General features: G+C 54.3%; 1 protein-coding gene across 2 annotated transcripts; it reads right to left on the reverse strand.

Moving 5' to 3' along the window:
- Positions 1-444: 444 nt before the first annotated feature.
- Positions 445-15,464, reverse strand: KLHL36 (kelch-like family member 36). Of its 2 annotated transcripts, XR_001145894.1 has the most exons (5): positions 15,390-15,464; positions 9,442-10,515; positions 7,846-8,003; positions 2,979-5,808; positions 445-2,701 (listed from the first exon to the last, which is right to left on the reverse strand). XR_001145894.1 is itself a non-coding variant. In XM_004690334.2 (4 exons), the coding sequence occupies exons 1-4, from the start codon at positions 15,447-15,449 to the stop codon at positions 5,253-5,255; spliced, it is 1,848 nt and encodes a 615-aa protein (XP_004690391.1). In that variant the 5' UTR covers positions 15,450-15,464; the 3' UTR covers positions 445-5,252. The 2 variants fall into 2 exon arrangements, 1 of the variants encoding a protein (XP_004690391.1); XM_004690334.2 differs by having other exon boundaries at positions 445-5,808.
- Positions 15,465-17,790: the final 2,326 nt, after the last annotated feature.

Below are 17,790 nucleotides of genomic sequence, written 5' to 3' on the forward strand. Positions count from 1 at the left end.
AAGCAGAACAGGCCAACTGACGAAGTACACTGCTGAGGGGAGCAGCGGGTGGGTCAGGAGAGGTCTGCTACGCCATGTGGGTCACCTCCGGGGCAGGCGGGGATCGAACTCACACTGAAGTGGCTTTAGCTTCTTTTTTTTTTTTTTTTAAAGATTTATTTATTTATTCGTACAGAACTGGGGTACAGGCCAGAGATGTGGAGGGTGAGAGGATTCACCAGAGACAGAGCGGGGAGCAGAACAGGCAGATCGACGAAGTACACTGCTGAGGGGAGCAGCGGGCGGGTCAGGAGAGGTCTGCCACGCCATGTGGTCACCTCCGGGGCAGACGGGGATCGAACTCATGCGGAAGTGGCTTTAGTTTCTTAGTGCAGTGCTTTAACCCGCTGCGCCACCAGGGAGGGCCCGGCTTTAGCTTCTTAATGCTGCACTTTAACCTGCTGCGCCACCAGGGAGGGCCAAGTGTATCTTTTTGATAAAGATAAATTACTTGTCATAAACTCTTGCCTGGTTTTTATATTTCTTTTCTAAGCAAATCACCCTCACAGACACAAATGTAAGCAAAGAATTTCATTTCAGGTCATGGGATGGGGTGTGGCAATCAAGGGTCTGAATGAAATTCTTAGTAAAATGCAGTAATTAAAAGTACAAAGAAATCAGAATCGAAATGTCCCAGTCTACCACTAAAAGGCAATCAGGTTAATTTCCAAATTATATTTGGGTTCAACTGCAAAGGTTTTTTTTTAATCTGGGCAGAGAAAACAGGACCGAACATCATTATAATAACCACACAAGACGAGGAATATAATTATAAAATAAACCACAGCCTAGCAGGCGAATCATTTTAATGTTGTCTCCAGAGCTGAATGCTCTGTGTAAAATTACAAAGGACAAAAAAAAAAAAAAAAAAAACCCTAACGTGCAGAAAATTAATTGAAAAAGAGATCAGACATAAGGCATGGAGGTTCATAAAATGACAAATACAAAAACAAAGCAGAGGATCAGTAACGGTAACAGATAGTAACAGATTTTGGTAACATTGGTAACAGAACATCCCAGAGAATTACTTAATCTTCAGAAATCTTACTAAATTTTGAAGGGGGAGGCTGGTGAGGTGATGCTGAACTTGAATTGCTCCAAAGGACTTGCCCCCTTGCTACCATGGTAAAGGAACCAACGTGACAGCTTCCAGAACTTCGAGAAGGTGGGAATCCTGTCAGGACACTGACAGGGGAGGCTCTATTCTCCTGCTCCTCCGCCCACGCCCCCACCCAAAGTATACATTCATTCAACTCCTTGAACTAAGGTAACCAAAGACAAGTTCTTGAGATCCTAAGCACCCTTGGAAGCTAGATTCTGTGTCTATACAAACAACAAAAACACCAAAGAAAGGAACCTGAAAAGCTGACCAAAAAAGCTGACTTTATTCCTTAAAGTGCAGATGGTTCACTATTATAGTTTTTTAGGGATTTCATGTGTCTTTAAAAGGGCAGGTGGGACCCGAGCCAAACCCCAGGTGGAGAACTGCCCCCAGGAGAGGGGATATATATGCAGGCCAGTCCTGGAGATCCTTTCACTGCTGAGGTAGGCACTCGGGGAGGGCAGGGTACATCTTAAGGGAGTGAGTGGTAAAGCAGTGACTCTCACTCAGGTGGGGGCCACACATGACCATGTGACCTGACAAAGTCCAAGAGCTCTACTGGTCTGTAACCATGGAAGGGAGGGAGCTCCAAGATACAGCACAAGGGGAGTGACCCAGCACTGACCACAGGACACGTGCTGTCTGGTGCAAGCTCAAGGAGGTGGGGTGAGGGAAGGAGGCTGAAAACTCCAGCAGGCAACCTACAAAACGGTCATTAGCAAATGGTATCAAAAGGTATCAAAACGTTTCAAAAATCTTTAAAAACAGCCAGGCTTGGCAGACACATAGGGCCGGATCTCCAGTCCCCAGGAGCTGAACTGCTCTCTACAGAGCTGAGTCCTGGAGGTCAGGCCACTGCCCCTCCACTGCCCCTGTTAGACAAGCAGGGACCTGACCTCGGTGATGTCACGTTCAGAGCCACAGAAATGACAAGGAGCCAGGGAGACAAGGATGTCCAGACGACAGCTGGAGCTGCCCTTCTGAGTTCAGGATCAGAGATCTGAGACAGTAACAGCATCCGAAGGCCTTCGAGGCACTGTCCCGACCACGCCATACCTGCAGAACCAAGCAAAGGTAAGGCTGATGACCCTCGCGTGGTGTGGGTGTGGCCAAGAGTCCTTTCACTTTCCACATTGCTGCAAGCCACTGAAAGGTCACCCCTGGCTCAAGCGTCAGGGGCTTTGAACCACTGGTGAATACACCTTAATTTGCAGAGGGGCCCCTGGCCTTGGAGGAGGGACCCACTCGCCTCCAGGGTCTCAGCTCTCTCCCCACAGTGAACACCTTAGGGCTGGCTTCTGGGGTTTCTACTCAGTCAAGAGACACCTGTTCATGCAGTGGCATTCAGAAAATGAACACACAGATACCCGTCCAGAAGTCCTACCTGGAAGACTTTCTAGAATGGCAGGACATTGCAAATATGTGGCAGAGCATGTCGCTAAGACAATCTATTTTAAAGAGCAGAAAGGCCCCCAATAGCTTCCGCTCTCCTTCCCTTCTTGTATCACGTGTGCCAGAAACAAATGGGGTTCCAACTGGGGTGAGGCTCACACACAAAACCTGGAGCAAACCCAAGGTTTTTTACAAGTCAGACAGGACAGGCTGGAATAAAAGCCCATGGGGTACGGGGGCAGGTTAGAAGCTGCAGCTGTTCCCAGCTTGTGCAGGGCAGCTTGGCCTAGCCCCAGCCTGGCAGCTCATGTGTGCGGCTCTCCCAGTCTCTGCCGCGCACCGGGCAGAGGGACCCGCACGGAAACAGGGATCGCACAGCCCGTGTGTCCCCCGCCCCTGCTCTCCTGTATCTCCACAGACCTGCCGACAGGCCAGGGTGACGCACCTTTACAGGGACCCCCGAAGAGCTCGAAAACCTTTCTTGGCACAAACTAACCCCGCTTTTCAAGGACCGGACCTCAGTGATAGCACGTTCAGAGCCACAGAAATGACAAGCACCTTCCTCGGGCAGGAGACATCACACAGCATCAGGTACAGGGACACGGCGTGTGGCCCCCAAAGCACACGAAGACCAAGGGGAGCCCAAGAGCCGGCACCACACCCACACCTGGGACCCGTTGTGGGGTCGAATATGAAGAGCTGGCTGAGGCGAAAACGAAGTGGCCGCCCTCTTCCCAAGGTCAGAGGTAGCCTGCTATCCAAAAAGGCAGCCTGTCCCCCACCTCCCCCCCAAAGCTGCTCACACCTCTCTGCTGGTGAACTGGCCCGAGCTGGGGAGAACAGACCAGATTCTGTGGGTTCTTCCCGACTCAGCCCCTCCACACCACACTGTGCCTGTTACAAAGTCTTCAGGTAGCGAGGTTGTTCCCGGAATCAAAGGGTACGGGCTGTCGTCACACATCGAGACATCCTGCGAACACACCGGGTGGGTCTGAGGTATGAGAGAGGAGTTTCAAGCTCAGCAGTTTGGAAATGCCGGGTGGATGCAGGGTCATGTCAGCACCTGCCTCCACAGGGCCTGAGGCGTGGAGTGCCGTGGGGCTCCCCAGGTTGGGGCTGGATGTCCGCAAGTATTGCGGGACCTGTCAGCAGCGTGTGAGCCTCCAGACTTCCACGGGCAAGAAGTGAGCTAACTGGCCGGCTCCCGAGTCTCTCTGGGCCCTCCTGGTCTCTACAGAAACAGAGCCGGCAGAATCAGGAACTCTTGAAGAGAAAGGATGGCCAGTACAGGACAAGAATAAAAAGGGAAATATAAAAAGGGAAATACGTTAACTGAGATTTTCCCAATGGTGTCAGTAACAAGTCTTGAAGGGACTTGAGCTCGGCAGTTGAATCTTTGCCAGGTAGAGACCGTTCCTCGCCATGAAAGCTCCTCGCTCCCACCTTCCATGGCACCCTTCCTCTCTCATACAGGGGCTCTCAGGAGAGCCTCGGGCTCCCCTTCCGGGGAGCGTGATGGCTGCCTGGCCTGGTAACAGTGGGCAGGAGCACAGGGAGGTACTGGTTGCAATCACAGCTGATGTGGGCTAAAGGGGCTGGACCCCAAGATGGAGCTGCAGGATGAGGTCACCTTACCACATCCTTTTAACAGAACAGGAAACGGTGCAAACTGGTTACTGGCTGCCCAGGGCTGCAACACCACTCAGCAGCAGCCAGCAGGGACCTGGCCTGTCATCTGAGCTAGGAAGAAAATGGACAACCTTCTGGGGGCAGCCGTGCTCACTGGCCCGGGCGCTTTTCAAGAACTCTGTGGAGCAAGAGGCACAGATGACCGAGGCAAATTTGACAGCTCTTAGGCTCTTTCCTGGGACACGAACATCGATGAGGGAGCTTAGAGTGGATTCGGAAAAATAAAAAGTGAAATAAAGAACAAAATGACAGGTTCATGTTGAAAAAGAGCTTCTGGCTCCACCCCCTTCCCTTCTCCCTTGCTAGCTTAGGCCCATGCAAGATTTGGGAGGATTATCACCCCGGGAAAAGGGGATTCCTCAGAAATGAGTTACCTGACCAGAAGACCGCAGTGGGAACACCTCTGTGGTAGGGAACCCCCATCCCACCTGACAGGGGCCCCCACCACTTACGCACGCCCGAGGGTCTCTGTGTCCCCTTTAATCAAACAAATGAGCTTGACCTGGCCAGCGCTTCCCAACATGGCTGGCATCTAGACATTCCAGATACTGGTGAAAAATAATTTCCAGGCACCCCGGTCCCCAGTAGCTTCAGGTTTCAAATCATGAGATGGGATCCAGGAATCTGCATTTTTAAAACCTCAGGTGGGTTTAGGGAGGTGTGGACAAGGGGTCTGCAATGCCCCGTCAAACTCCCCTAGTTCCACTCTGAAAAAACTGCATCACCCCCACCGTAGCTACCTCGGGCGGGGGCCGGTCTGGGGGGGACGCATGGGCGTTTATCCTGCGGGAAGGCTCCCTGTCCAGGTATCAGGGGAAGGTTCCTGCCTGGGTGCGGGTTTAATTACTCAAGCGAGATAATAGATCAAGTTATATAGATTATTTAATCGGTTACTATGATATCGTAGAAATACCAAGAATCATAAAAGTAGAAAAAGCTGCTCAGTCCACCGTGGCTGAGGATTCTACCGAGCTGCTGCTGGTCTACCGGCTGGTGGCGGGGCAGAGGGTGCGGCGGGGTGCAGGCGGGGTCACTGGCCGCGGTCCTGGGGCCTCTTGCCCTTGCCCTTCTTCTTCTTGTCCTCCAGCCGCGGCTTCAGGGCGCAGACGCAGGCGGACACGCCGGCGATGGCCTTGGGCAGGTCGGTGCCCTTGCTCCACTTGTCCTTCTCGCGGTCGTACACCTGGACGGTCTTGGAGAAGGCGGTGTTCTCCCAGCTGTAGCCGCCCAGGATGTAGATGCGGCCCTCCCACACGGCCACCCCCGACTCGCTGTTGGCGTGCAGCAGCGGCGCCACGCGGGTCCACTGGTTGCACTGCGGGCTGTAGGCCTCCACGCCCAGCACGTCGAAGCGCTCCATGGACTCGATGCTGTCGTCGCTGCCCCCGATGGAGTAGATGCGGTCGTCCAGGCTGCACATGCTGTGCCAGCCCCGGGCCGTGCTCATGGGCCGCCGCTCCTCCCACACGTCCGTCCGGTGGTCGTAGCACAGCAGGTTCTTGCGGTAGGGGCCTATCTGGTAGTCGTGGCCCCCAGAGATGTACACGAAGTCCTTGTAGATGGTGCCCGCGTGGCCGTAGGTGAACCTGTGGAGACAAGACGGGCAGAGGGGCTCGGCGCGTGCCTGCTGGGCCTTCCTTGCGAGCTCAGACCCTTGCAGGGATGGGGGGGTCACCCCCCAGGGAACAATGGGACTCCTCAAAAACCAGTCACCAGACAAGGAAACCCCTGTGGGAACACCTCTGTGGCAGGGAGCCCCGCGTCCTGAGTCTTCTCTACAGCGTGGGGACACCTGCAATCTGGGAGGGCCCAGGAGTGGAGGACATGAAGCAAGGAGCGGGCGCCGGACAGCAGGACCAGCAGCCTCAGAAGCCCCCTCTGAACCCAAGACTGTTCTCTTTCTCAGAGGGGCTGAAGCACGTCTGCTGGGCACATGTGAGACTCAGCCCACTGCACATTTTCAAGGGCAGCATGAACAAAGGCCAGCAAGACGGCCTCAGTAAGGACTGGAGAGACGGCAAACAGCAGCGCTGCCCGCAGTTCGGGCCGGGGGAGGACGCACAGGTGGAGTACAGGGCCCGCTCCCAGCGAGACGGGCGGCTGTGGCGGGGCGCCTCCCAGTGACCCTGAGGGGTGGGAGGGGGCGGCGTGGCCGGCGCATGTCAGCTTCCGCCATGCAGCTCCTCAGCAGGTAAACCAGTGCACGCGGCTCGCGTAAACCACAGACCTCAGGTAGCCATTATGCCTCAATGCTGGCGCATTCACTGGGTGCGGCAGGGTAGGAAACCCCCCTACCCCCACAGAAACCCAGGCTTTATATGGGAACTCTGGACTTCGTGTTCAATTTTCTGTCAACCTCAAATTACCACAAATACATGAAACCTATATCCAAAGACTGAAGTGCAAACAAAGGTGAAAAAAACAAAGCCAGTGTTATAGGAGAGCAAAACTTTTGGGGGCTACGCTCTTTGTGGTTTCATGGGTGGGTGCTTGGATTGGGCTCTGGGTTCACCAAGGCTCCATTAAACATGTAAATCATGGATAAAAATGGAGACGAAAAAAGAGATGGAAGAACCATGAGAGACTCTTTCCTGCATCAGTGAAACCAGCACCATGACTACAGCCATCACAACACTGCACACCCAAGATGCGTCTAGAAAGAAAAATCCATAGCACCGCGGGAGCATTTAAGGTACACAAATCACGCTGGCATGGCGGCAGATGGCCATTATCGAGCTGCACGCTCCATCTGTAAAACAGGGTAAAATACCCAGACCCGGGGAGACCACAGCTGAGTCTGCTTGGACGGGCCTAGACTTGCTGCCCTGCCCTCTGCCACTCCGGTCTGGATGACCAGTCACATGGGTGCTGGCCTCCAACCCACAGGTACTGACGGCCATCACAGGTGACATCCTCTCAGACCCTTGGCCCAGAGTTGGCACCGGGCCCCCAGGAGCTGCTGTCATGACTGTCCAATGACCTTATCGACAGGTGCCCAGTTGCTACTCTCTTGGCTTCCCTGGTCTCCATATGAAGTTGGTAGTTACCAGGGGCAGGAACAGAGGTCACATCTAGACACATCCCACATGCCCTTCTAACTAGGAGGAAGGGGAGGACATGGCCCATCACAGGGCAGGTTCAGAAGGCAGGCAAGCGATTCAGCTCTAGGGAACTCATCAGAAAGTGGTGGCGCCTTCTCCTGAGCTCATGACGCTGACAGAAGCACAGCAGAGGTTCAGCTAGATACAGGGCAGCTGAAGAGCATGAGTGCAAGAGCCCCATCTGGGGGAGCAGAGTTCACACACAGGATCTCATCAAAATCCTCCTGAGCACAGGGAGGGAGGCCGATCCTGCAGGCCCAATTCACGGAGGAGGGGATGGGAGGAGACACACGCTTGGCCCCAGCTTCAGGGCAGCTACCTCCCCACCTCTGCACAGCTGCGGCCCAGATGCAGACAGTCAGGTGATCCCCTTGCCACCTGGAGAGGGATGCCTGATTCCCGCAAGGCTGACACTGTCCCTCCTGACCGCCCCAGTGACATTTGCAAGCCAGGTGACTATTCCTGGAAGGAGGCAGCCCAGAAAGGTCAGGGTGGAAGAATCTGCCACAAACCCCCTCTCACCTGGGCAAGCCAGCCACATAGGACCAGGAATCCGTCTTGGGACTGTATGTCTCGACGGAGGAGAGGGCCCCGTTCTCATTCCGGCCACCAACGGCCACCAGCATGTCTTCGATGGAGGCCAGGTAGAAATCCACTCGGCGCTGGTTCATGGAGGCCACCTACGGAGGTGAGACACCTGTACCTTCCCTTCCCCAAAAGCGGGGCAGAGTCAACATCTGGCTGGCGCCTAAACATGTTCGAGGGGCCACAGAGCCCAGGGAGGCCAGGTGGTGGCCAAGTGGTTTGGGGGAGGCGAGGCAGATGTGGGGAAAAGAAGGGTATCTTAGGGGGAACTTCTCCAAGCCCCGGAGATACTGCGAATCCCCACCAGAAGGAGGGACGATTTGTTCCCCCTAACTTGTTTGGCCAGATGGTAGACCCTGGGGTCTACAGTGGTGCAGGACATATTTCAAAATTGCTGGTTTAGTGGTTTCCTGAAACAAACAAACAAAATCCATCCATGCCCTCACCCCCAGCAGGTATTTGCAAATTACTACTGACCACCATTTATGTCATGCAAAAGTACCACTAGCAGCAAAAGGACCACTAGCAGTGCATGAAAAAGTACAAGACCCCTAAAAAAAGCTGTGTTCAAGAATCCAGACTGAACACATGCATGAACAGGGTCTTGCAGCTGGAGAAGGTCGTCTTTCCGGCAGCCTCATTGGCCAGGATGGGTCTCACGCTGTGTGTGGGGGGGGGGGGGGGGGCAGAGGCAGAGCATCTGAGTCTCCTTCGATAGTTTCGAGCTCAGATAATCACTGAGCTGAATGAGTACACTGAGGTGTGAGTATAAAGACTGAGCCATGGGGTCAGGACGGGTGTCCCCAGAAGAAGGGACCCCTTCCCTGGCCTGGGGCTCACCCATGGACGTGGGTTCCCACCTGCTGGCCCTGAAGGTCAGTATTCCCCACCTATTTCCAAGGGGAAAGCTGAAATCTACAGAGGAGAAAGAACAGGTCTGAAATCCCCAGTTAGGACTGAGCTAGGCTGGGATGTGGACTCAGACAGCTCTTTCGGGGGCCGCGCTGCAGGAGAGCCAGCGCTCCCAGCACACACGAACCTCAGTAAGCTCCTCTAACCTCTGCAGAGGAGAATCTGGGCGGGAGGGGAACGGAGCACTGAACAGTGACTCACACCTTGAAAGCAGTTAACATCCAGTATGATGGCCACTTGCCTCAGCGGCCATCTACGCACAAATGCAAATTCGCTAAAGGCCTAAAACAGAAAATTCAGTTTCTCGATCCCCAAGCCACATGCCAGGGACCCCAGTGCCGTGGGTGGTGGGCAGTTACTGTGCCGGACGGCATGGTCCAAAAAGTCCTACTGGCCAGCGCTGCTCTGGCCAGCACTGGCCCCACAGAAAGCAGCTGGTCAGCCCTTCCCACCCCCTCCCGCGGGCGTGAGGGGCCAGGATGTGTGCTGATCCAGCTGGTCACACCTCACTTAGGAGCAGGACGCCGGTCACGGCCCAGGAGAAGGGGAGGGGCGCTCAAGGCTAGGTCAGGGAGAGCAAGAGTCCTCGAGAGAAAAGAAGTAATGTGGCTTTAATCTCACCTTGATCCACTGTTTACAGCGGGGGTCATACCTATAGAGAAGGTTGGACGCGGCATCCCCTCCGTTGTCCCTCGAGAAGCTGCCGCCGGCGATGAAGATGAAGCCCCCCAGCACGGCGACACAGTGGTGGCTCCGCCGGGCTGGCAGGGGCGTCTCCTTGACCCACTGCTCGCTCTGGGCGTCCAGGTAGCAGGTGTCATCGCTGAGCTCGAGACACCGCTCGGAGACCTCGCCACCCACGAACAGCAGGCGCTCCTGGTTGGTGCGCAGCGCCGTGCGCTTGGTCTGCATGACGGGCTGCGCCGCCAGGTTGTTGTGGTAGCGCACGGCCTCCTCGATGAAGCCCTCGCAGTCGGCCTCCTTGGGCAGCAGGGAGCACACGGCCGGCTTGACGCGGTGCAGCAGGTCGTTCTTGGGGATGAGCGGGAAGTGGATGTTCTCCAGCACCCGGTAGGCGTGAGCCTCGCGCTCGGGCTGCTGCGTCAGCCACTGCAGCGCGGCCTGCAGCAGGTCGTGCTCGCACTCCCGCTGCACGGCACTGCTGCTCAGGTAGACGCACAGCTTCTGCATGGAGATGTTCTGCAGGAAGTCCGGCGTGAAGGACAGCGTGCCAAACCGGCTCAGGATGAAGCCGTCGATGAAGGCATCCAGCCGCTTGAGGCTGTAGATGGAGGCCAGCTCCTGCAGGTACAGGTAGTTGTCCTCGCTCACCTCCTGCTCCAGGTACTCGCAGCAGAAGTCCACCGCCGTCCAGATCTGCAGCAGGTGGGCCGTCTCCAGGACGTAGTCGATGTTGCCGCCGTCCAGCGCCAGCTCCCCACCGTACAGGAAGTCCACGACGGCCTTGAGCCCGATGTAGGAGGCGCCGATCAGCTCCACCTCCTTCTGGAAAGCCTCCCGCATGCCGAGGGTGAACATGGAGTTGAAGTAGTCGCTGCACACAGCCAGTAGGTTGCGGTGGGCGGGCACACGCTGCTCGTCGGCCACCAAGACGATGTCGCAGAAGAGGCCACGGAGGCGCTGCTCGTTCAGACGCTGCAGCACCGTGGTTGAGTGGTCAGCCCAGCGGTACACCTGCCGGGAGAGCACGTGTCACGCACGGCCCAGGGCTGGGATGATGGGGTTGGGGGGGGAGGGGAAGAGGGAGGGCGGAGGGGGGTAACTACTATTAAGCTAAATCACTCATTTCTGAAAACACCATAAAAGATATCTGCAAAAGGCAAGGACAGTGAAAACCTGGCTGGACGGAGAGGCCCCTCCTAAATTAAAATTGACAGGTGGTCCTGATAACACGCCTCTGAAGAGGGGCACAATACAGACAGGATTTTGAGATGCCTATTGGCTGAAGTCTTCTCCAGGCTTTGAAGAGAGCTGCCTGGGACCCTCACTCTGAGAAGTGGCAGCTGCTCTCCTTGCAGTCTGACCGATGCAAGGAACTGGTCTGGCCCATTCTGTGCTGTCAGTCTCCTCACCAAGGTGGGTTAACCTTCCCCTTTTTTATTATTACTAAATGAACTGCATGCTTAGATTACTGACATTTGGATTTCTTTTTTTTTTTTTTAATTTATTTATGCACACAGAACTGGGGTACAAGCCAGAGGAGCAGGGGTGGTGAGAGGATTCACCAGAGACAGAGTGGAGCAGAACAGGCCGACTGATGAAGCACACTGCTGAGGGGAGCAGCGGGCAGGTCAGAAGAGGTCGGCTGCGCCTTGAGGGTCACTTCCTGGGCCGGGGATAGAACTCACACTGAAGCAGCTGCGTCTGGCTCTCAGTGCTACATCCTAACCCACTGCGTCACCAGGAAGGGTGGCCATGTGGATTTCTTCTGATAAAATCAAGTCATGTTCTATGCACCCGGCTTAGGTCCCAAGTGAAACCTTCCCACTTCATGGAAGTTAGTGCTCTAGAGCTCCTGAACCTCACATAACGCCTGCCCCCCACAGCCTGCAGGGGCCTGGAAGCAATCCTGTGCCTCACCATCAGCACTTACACTCAGGGGTATGAAAGAGAACAAGAAATAAATACCAGAATGTGTCCCAAGGAAATTAGGGTGCTTTTCTGTGCAAACACCTATGTTATTTCCTTCCTTCTTCATAAATTATAAACACAACTTATAACAATTTGCTTTCTTTCTCTTCTTCCTTCCATCCTTCTAACTTCTAAGAGCTTCCTTCCGCCACTCCGTTCCCTCCCCTTCCTTCTGTGGGTCATGAACCCATGGATGTGAACAATGCCCTATGAGGACAGACATGCCCTTGGAGGAGCCGTCTCTAAAATCAGGGAGCCTCTGGGTCTGAACCCCGGTTCTGCCACTTACTAGCTGTGTACTCTTGGGTGAGTCATGAGAAGCCTGGGCCCCCATTTCCTTGTCTCACCCATGAGTATGAGGGCATCCACCTCCCGGGGTCGGGGAGTTAATGAGATGCGCCCAGGAGCTACGAAGTGCTGGTGTACAGTCATGCCACAGAGACCTTTCTCTCTGCTGGCGGCCCAGGGGTGTGGGAGCCCCAGACACCCTGAGATGTCCTGGGCTAGGGTGCTCTAGGGCATCGCTCAAAAACCAGTATCAGCAGTCATGTGGGGTAAAAATAAGTATGTCCCATGCAGATACAGGCATGTGGCCTCTGCCTGGGGGTTTACACGCACCCCGCACTATGCTCTGTCTCGCCCGCATGCTCTCATCTGAGTCACGAAAACCCTTGAGGGCACATCTGTGATAAGCCCACCTTTCCCGGCGAGGAAAAACTGAGGTTCAGAGTGATGAAGAAGTCTACCCTAAGTCCCATGGTGCCTGGTGGCATGGGTGCCATCTGAACCAGCCCTGAGTGCAGAGGCCAGACCGTCAGTCACTGGCTACCGTGGAATTAGCAGATCAATTGATATGAATAATTACTACAACGACATTCAATAAATTCAAGCTGGCTGACATTAGAGAGAGCGCCGTGGCCTGCCAGGCGCAGTTGAGGATCCAGGATGGATCAGACCCAGACAACAGTTTGTGAATCCTCAGAGGGTTGAGTAGTTATGCTCTGGGCTTTCAGGAAACTGCCCATAGCTTTATTCATTTTCCATAAAAATGACAAAGAAAATTCAATATAAGGAAAAACAGACCATTCAAAAATAGGCAGCCGGTCTATTCAAGGATGGCTGAGGGGAAGGACTGGCTGGCGGTCAGCCTGCACAGGGGCACAGAGGTGGAAGGACAGATGGACAGAGGACTCATGAGGCGTGTGCGGCCGTGTCCGGCTTACGCTAGCCCGAATTCTTACAAGTTATCCCTCTGTGCGTCCCACAGCATCAACCCCCTTCCCTTCACCGCCTTTTACTGTGGTGTCTTTAACTTGTAATTGGTGTCTGGCCGTTTGTATGGGGCATACCTATTTGCCTGTGGGCCTTCCGTATTCCAGGACGGGCAGGTCCTCACTGCCTGAGTGCTCTAGCCAGGGACTCCTGCCCTTTCTTGATGGGGTGTTCTCAGAGGGCTAACAGGGATTCTTGTCCATCCCCGTGACTCACACAGAGAGCAGGCTGGCCTAGTTTGAGCTTCTAATTAAGCAAAGTGGGGCCCGGGCTCTAGTGCACACAAGCTTGAGGCAGCTGTTGGTGCGGACCCAGGAAGGAAGGAAAGAAAAAGGCATCGGGCTGTATGCTGAGAGGAGCAGAGTGAGCACCAGGGAGCCGGTGGTTCCTAAGCTGGTGGGGATGCTGAAAATACCACATACCAACAGGGTACAAGTGATCCCAAACTGGGGTGTAAAAAGGGAAATGGCCCTGAGGGGGCAGGGTGGGGCAAGTCAGGTGACAGCTGTGGGACCTCCTGCTCCGGTGAGCCCAGGAGTGAGCAGGACAGACACTTTCAAGGCTGGGTCTCCAGGCCCAGTGGGTATCCTGGGCCCTGTACCTAGTCCCCCCACAGCATGGCGCCGATCAGTCTGGTGAAACTGCAGAGATGGGAATGTTTAAAAACCAAACTCAAGTTCCCAGTTTTACGGGGAAATCATTAAGAAACCACAGCACTCGTGTGACTTAGAACTCAGCCCTGAACACACTGAGACGAGATTACCGAGACCTGGCCCTCATTTCCCACGCTGGTACTTAATCACAGGTAGCAGGAGGGTGGGTGAGGAAACACAGGTATTCTGTAGCTAGTAGCGGAGAGGATGCAGCAGGGAATTTTTTTCGGTAAAGATTTATTTAGTTGTGCATACAGAACTGGGGTACAGGCCAGAAGTGCAGGCGGATGAGAAGATTCGCTAGAGACAGAGTGGGGAGCAGGGCAGGCAGACAGACTGAAACACACTGCTGAGGGGAGCAGCGGTTAACACAGGAGAGGTCTGCTGCGCCATGTGGGTCACTCCCTGGCTGGGACTGAACTTGTGTTGAAGCGGTTGAGGGTAGCTACACAGTGCTATGTTTTAACCCGTTGTGCCAACAGGGAGGGCTCAGGACTGGGGAATTTTATGTCAAAAAAGAACTTATCATCAAAACAGACAGCACATTTTTCAGTAGTTCAATGGCCAGACACGCAGCAGACACCACCACATGGAGGAGCAACAGAGGAAGCTCAGAGGCACAAGGATGAGTGAAGGGACCGGGCTGTGGGAAGACCTGCTCTCTGGTCCTTCCACATAAAGTTCACAGATGGGCAAAAGGGCCGGGCAGGAAGTTGGGAGAGTGGGCATGAGATTGGTAACTTTTTTTTCTATTTGGATGATGGTTCTGTGGGGGTCGTTAACATCTGCAAACAAATATCAAGGATCCACTGCTGACTTGGCCCCTTTTTAGAAAGTTGAAAAGTGCCCCAGAAAGAAACTCGACAAAGATTTCCAGGGCTCTCAAACTTAGAAAGAAGCACTGTCCCCACAGCCCAGCTCCCAGACAAAGCCCCTTTGAGACAGCTCGAGGCCTTTCTGGGTTTTCACGGCAGATAAAGTCAGGCTTGGCAGGAGTTCCGCAGAAAGCGCAAATGGAAACAGGAGCGAGCTCTCTCCTAAACATGATACCCTGCCTTTCTTTCATATACATCTGTGCGATTTCGTCCGAGTCCCCTTTCCCCTTCCAATCTATAGGCTGCTCACGACTCCCTTTATCCAAAGGGGCATTTTTCTCAATCTTGTTTTGATCGTGCCCCACCCCCAAACCTTGCAGAATAGTTTTCTCTACTAGCTCCCATGGAATGTCTGCATAGCTGCACGTAGTTGTGTGGACAGTTGTGCTTTAGACACAACAGAGTAACATTCTCTGCAGCCCCAAGAACCAGGTTGACTTCTTTCGGAACGTCTGTCCTACTGAGAATGCATAATCTACGGCAATCCCCAAACCCAATCTCCAAAAGGGGAGACTTCTCATCAAAAGCAAGTGTTACTGGTAATCATAATGAGGATACTGATTTGCAAAGTGGCCCCAGATCCGTACAGACAGCAGCCTGGGGACAATCCTCTGAGGGTTTTACTGACTATATAGACTCCTAGGTTTTAATTTGTGTGTGAGGGAGGTTATATGCATTTCTAATCAGATACTTTCTCAGGGAACCTTCTCCCAGGGTGATGCTGATGGGAGCCCACCCTCACTGGGCGTAAGGGTCCCACACAGTTAGAAATTAACAAGAGAGCGCTCTGGGCCCTTAACATCCAGCTACCACTGAGGGACCCCACCAGCATGTTGGATCACTGGGTCCCTAATGGGGCTTTCTGGGCCCTTATGTGGGGCCCAAAAGCCCAACTTTCTGCCCTATCCCATCCACTCCTGAGGGCTGAGGTACAGAATAAAGGAGTCTGGTTGCATCTCCTATGTCCTGACACTCTAGCTCACTCTGATTTTGCCACGTCCTCCTTTCACAACAGTGAAAACAAGAAAGCAATCTGTACATTAAGATGGAGTGCATCAGAAAAAAAGAAGAAAAATCCCAGGCAATTTGCACAGGTGGTGAGCCATCATTCACAGACCTTTGAAGACTCGCTGATCTTGTAGGGCCGAGACACCCGCGTCTGCCGGCTTCCCTCCATCGTCAAAGAGACTGCTGCCCTAAGACAAGCACAGAATTTCTGAGTTTGAGCAGCAATGCTAGGTCATTCATTCGCCGCAGGCCCTACTGGAGAGACCAGTGACAATAAGAGCAGAAACAGTCCCATGGAGGCAAGGGGGAGAGAAGTGGACACGACAAAGGACTTTTCTATGCTGTGAGCTGGAAAAAAGAAGGTTGTTGGAAAGTGAGCCCTTAACACATGTTTGTCACCTCAATGCTGACATCGTTACATCTCTGCCCACCTCTTACAAATACCTACCTTGGCATGCTTGACACCTTTGGCTGGATCAGGGTTATGGTGAAGTTCAGTATCATTTCAGAGCCAGGCTACAAGCTTGCGTGAAGCTGAGTTCTGATTACCTGTGTTGTCTCATTTAGCTCCCACAACTACCTGGTCAGTCTGATGTCACTTTTTCCATTTCACAGAGGTCAAGGATCACAGAACTAGCACAGGACAGAGCCAAACCTGGCCCGAGCGATCCTTTGCTGTATGCTGCCTGGTCTTTGAGATAGTCGTGCTCTGAAAGCACTGAGATGAACCTGAGCACGTAGTGCAGTGATGGCTGCGGACAAAATATGCTTGAGACATCCCACTGGCTTCACTTCTTTCCTGTGTCCTCATTTCACCCCCACAACACAGTCCATGGGGTTAGCACTACTACTATCTGTGAATCAGGAAGCAAGTAAGAGTGAGATGAACTAACTTGCCAGTATCATACAGTAGGGAAGAAGCAGAGTGGAAGTTCCAGACAAGGGAGGCTTTCATGCTCTTCCCGAGCCTTACTGCCTGGCCATTAAAAAAAGTCTCCAGGGGCCCTCCCTGGTGGCACAGCAGGTTAAAGCACAGCACTGAGAAGCTAAAGCCACTTCCGCATGAGTTCGATCCCCGCCTGCCCCGGAGGAGACCACATGGCTCGGCAGACCTCTCCTGACCCGCCCGCTGCTCCCCTCAGCAGCGTACTTTGTCAATCTGCCTGTTCTGCTCCTCACTCTGTCTCTGGTGAAGCCTCTCGCTGCCCCTGCACCTCTGGCCTGTACCCCAGTTCTGTATGCATAAATAAATAAATCTTAAAAAAAAAAAAGTCTCCAGGCAGGAAATCTCTGGTGGGGCTATGCCCTGCCTGGAATATCCAGTATAAACTCCCAACAATTTGTTTACCTTTCTAGACCTGCAATCACAGCAAGGGAATGGGCCGGTGTTACCATTTCTTCCAGATTCAAAATAGCTAGCACCTCACTAACAGCACAGCGGCAGGCCTTGGGGGACCTGGGCATGGGGCACACAGAGGAGGAACAAAGCCAGAGACAGGGACCAGAGTCACATACTACAACTGAGAGGAATTTTTCCTCTGCTGAGTTGAGAAGAGTCAACTTGTTACCTACTTAACAAGCAGTCTTTGCACTCATAGAAAAACTGTGTGATAAGAAGTCAGCACTGCCTTATCTTGAAACATTCAGGGACACACAGAAGGGGCGCCAGTGTTCCTACCAGAAGAACAAGTTCAGGCACAGTCCATTCTGTCCAGCTCCCAGAAGGAAGGGGGATTCCATTTCTCTCGGCAACCCAGTAACTTTGTGACAATGACCAGCTGGATGCCTCCCTCCCCACTTCCTGACTGCCCCAGGCTACTGGGCGTCTGGGGGAGCAGGGAGCCAGCATTCACACAGCACCTCCTGCACACCCCTGACTCTCCCCTTCGCCCTGAGACCACGGCTCCATCAGGCTCCATCAGTTCTGGTACCCGGGCTCAGGTGGCAGAGGGGCCCACCCAAGGTCACACCCGGAAAACAGCAGGCCCTGTGTCTCCACCAGCCCAGGGGGCCAGCCGGGTCTCAGGCTTGCCCTCCCAGACTAGAAGCTTTCATTTCTAGGCCAAGATTGCTAGAGTGCGATTCCCCTTTTGTCTCCAGGCAAGCGGTTTGGGGCCGATTTCTAAAGAGGGGTGGGTGTCGCTGTCTCCAGTGCTTTCTGGAAGCCGGTGAAGGGGCTCAGGCCACTGCCAGGGCCGGCCACAAGCCCCAGCGACGCAAAAGGTCTTTCGAGAAACGCCGGCCAGAGACCACGTCCGGTTGGCTGCGGGGTCCCGCGGGAGCCTCGCCTCCGAGCGCCCGCCAGGGTTTCTACCCGGAACCGGCCGATCCCAGGGTTGGGGAACGCAGCGTGCTCGCGGGGGCCCCCGAGACCGCCAGCACTCACCCGTCCCGGGTCTCGCCCAGAGGGTCTCCGGGGACACCGCCGTCGCTCGCTCGAACCCAGCGCTCGCCGGCGGAACTGCGGCGCAACGGCCGCCGGAGGGGCTCGAGCCGGCTGCGGGCTGGCG

Source organism: Condylura cristata, unplaced genomic scaffold (genome assembly GCF_000260355.1).
Source record: "Condylura cristata isolate star-nosed mole 26May11 unplaced genomic scaffold, ConCri1.0 scaffold00028, whole genome shotgun sequence".
NCBI classification, from domain to species: domain Eukaryota; kingdom Metazoa; phylum Chordata; class Mammalia; order Eulipotyphla; family Talpidae; genus Condylura; species Condylura cristata.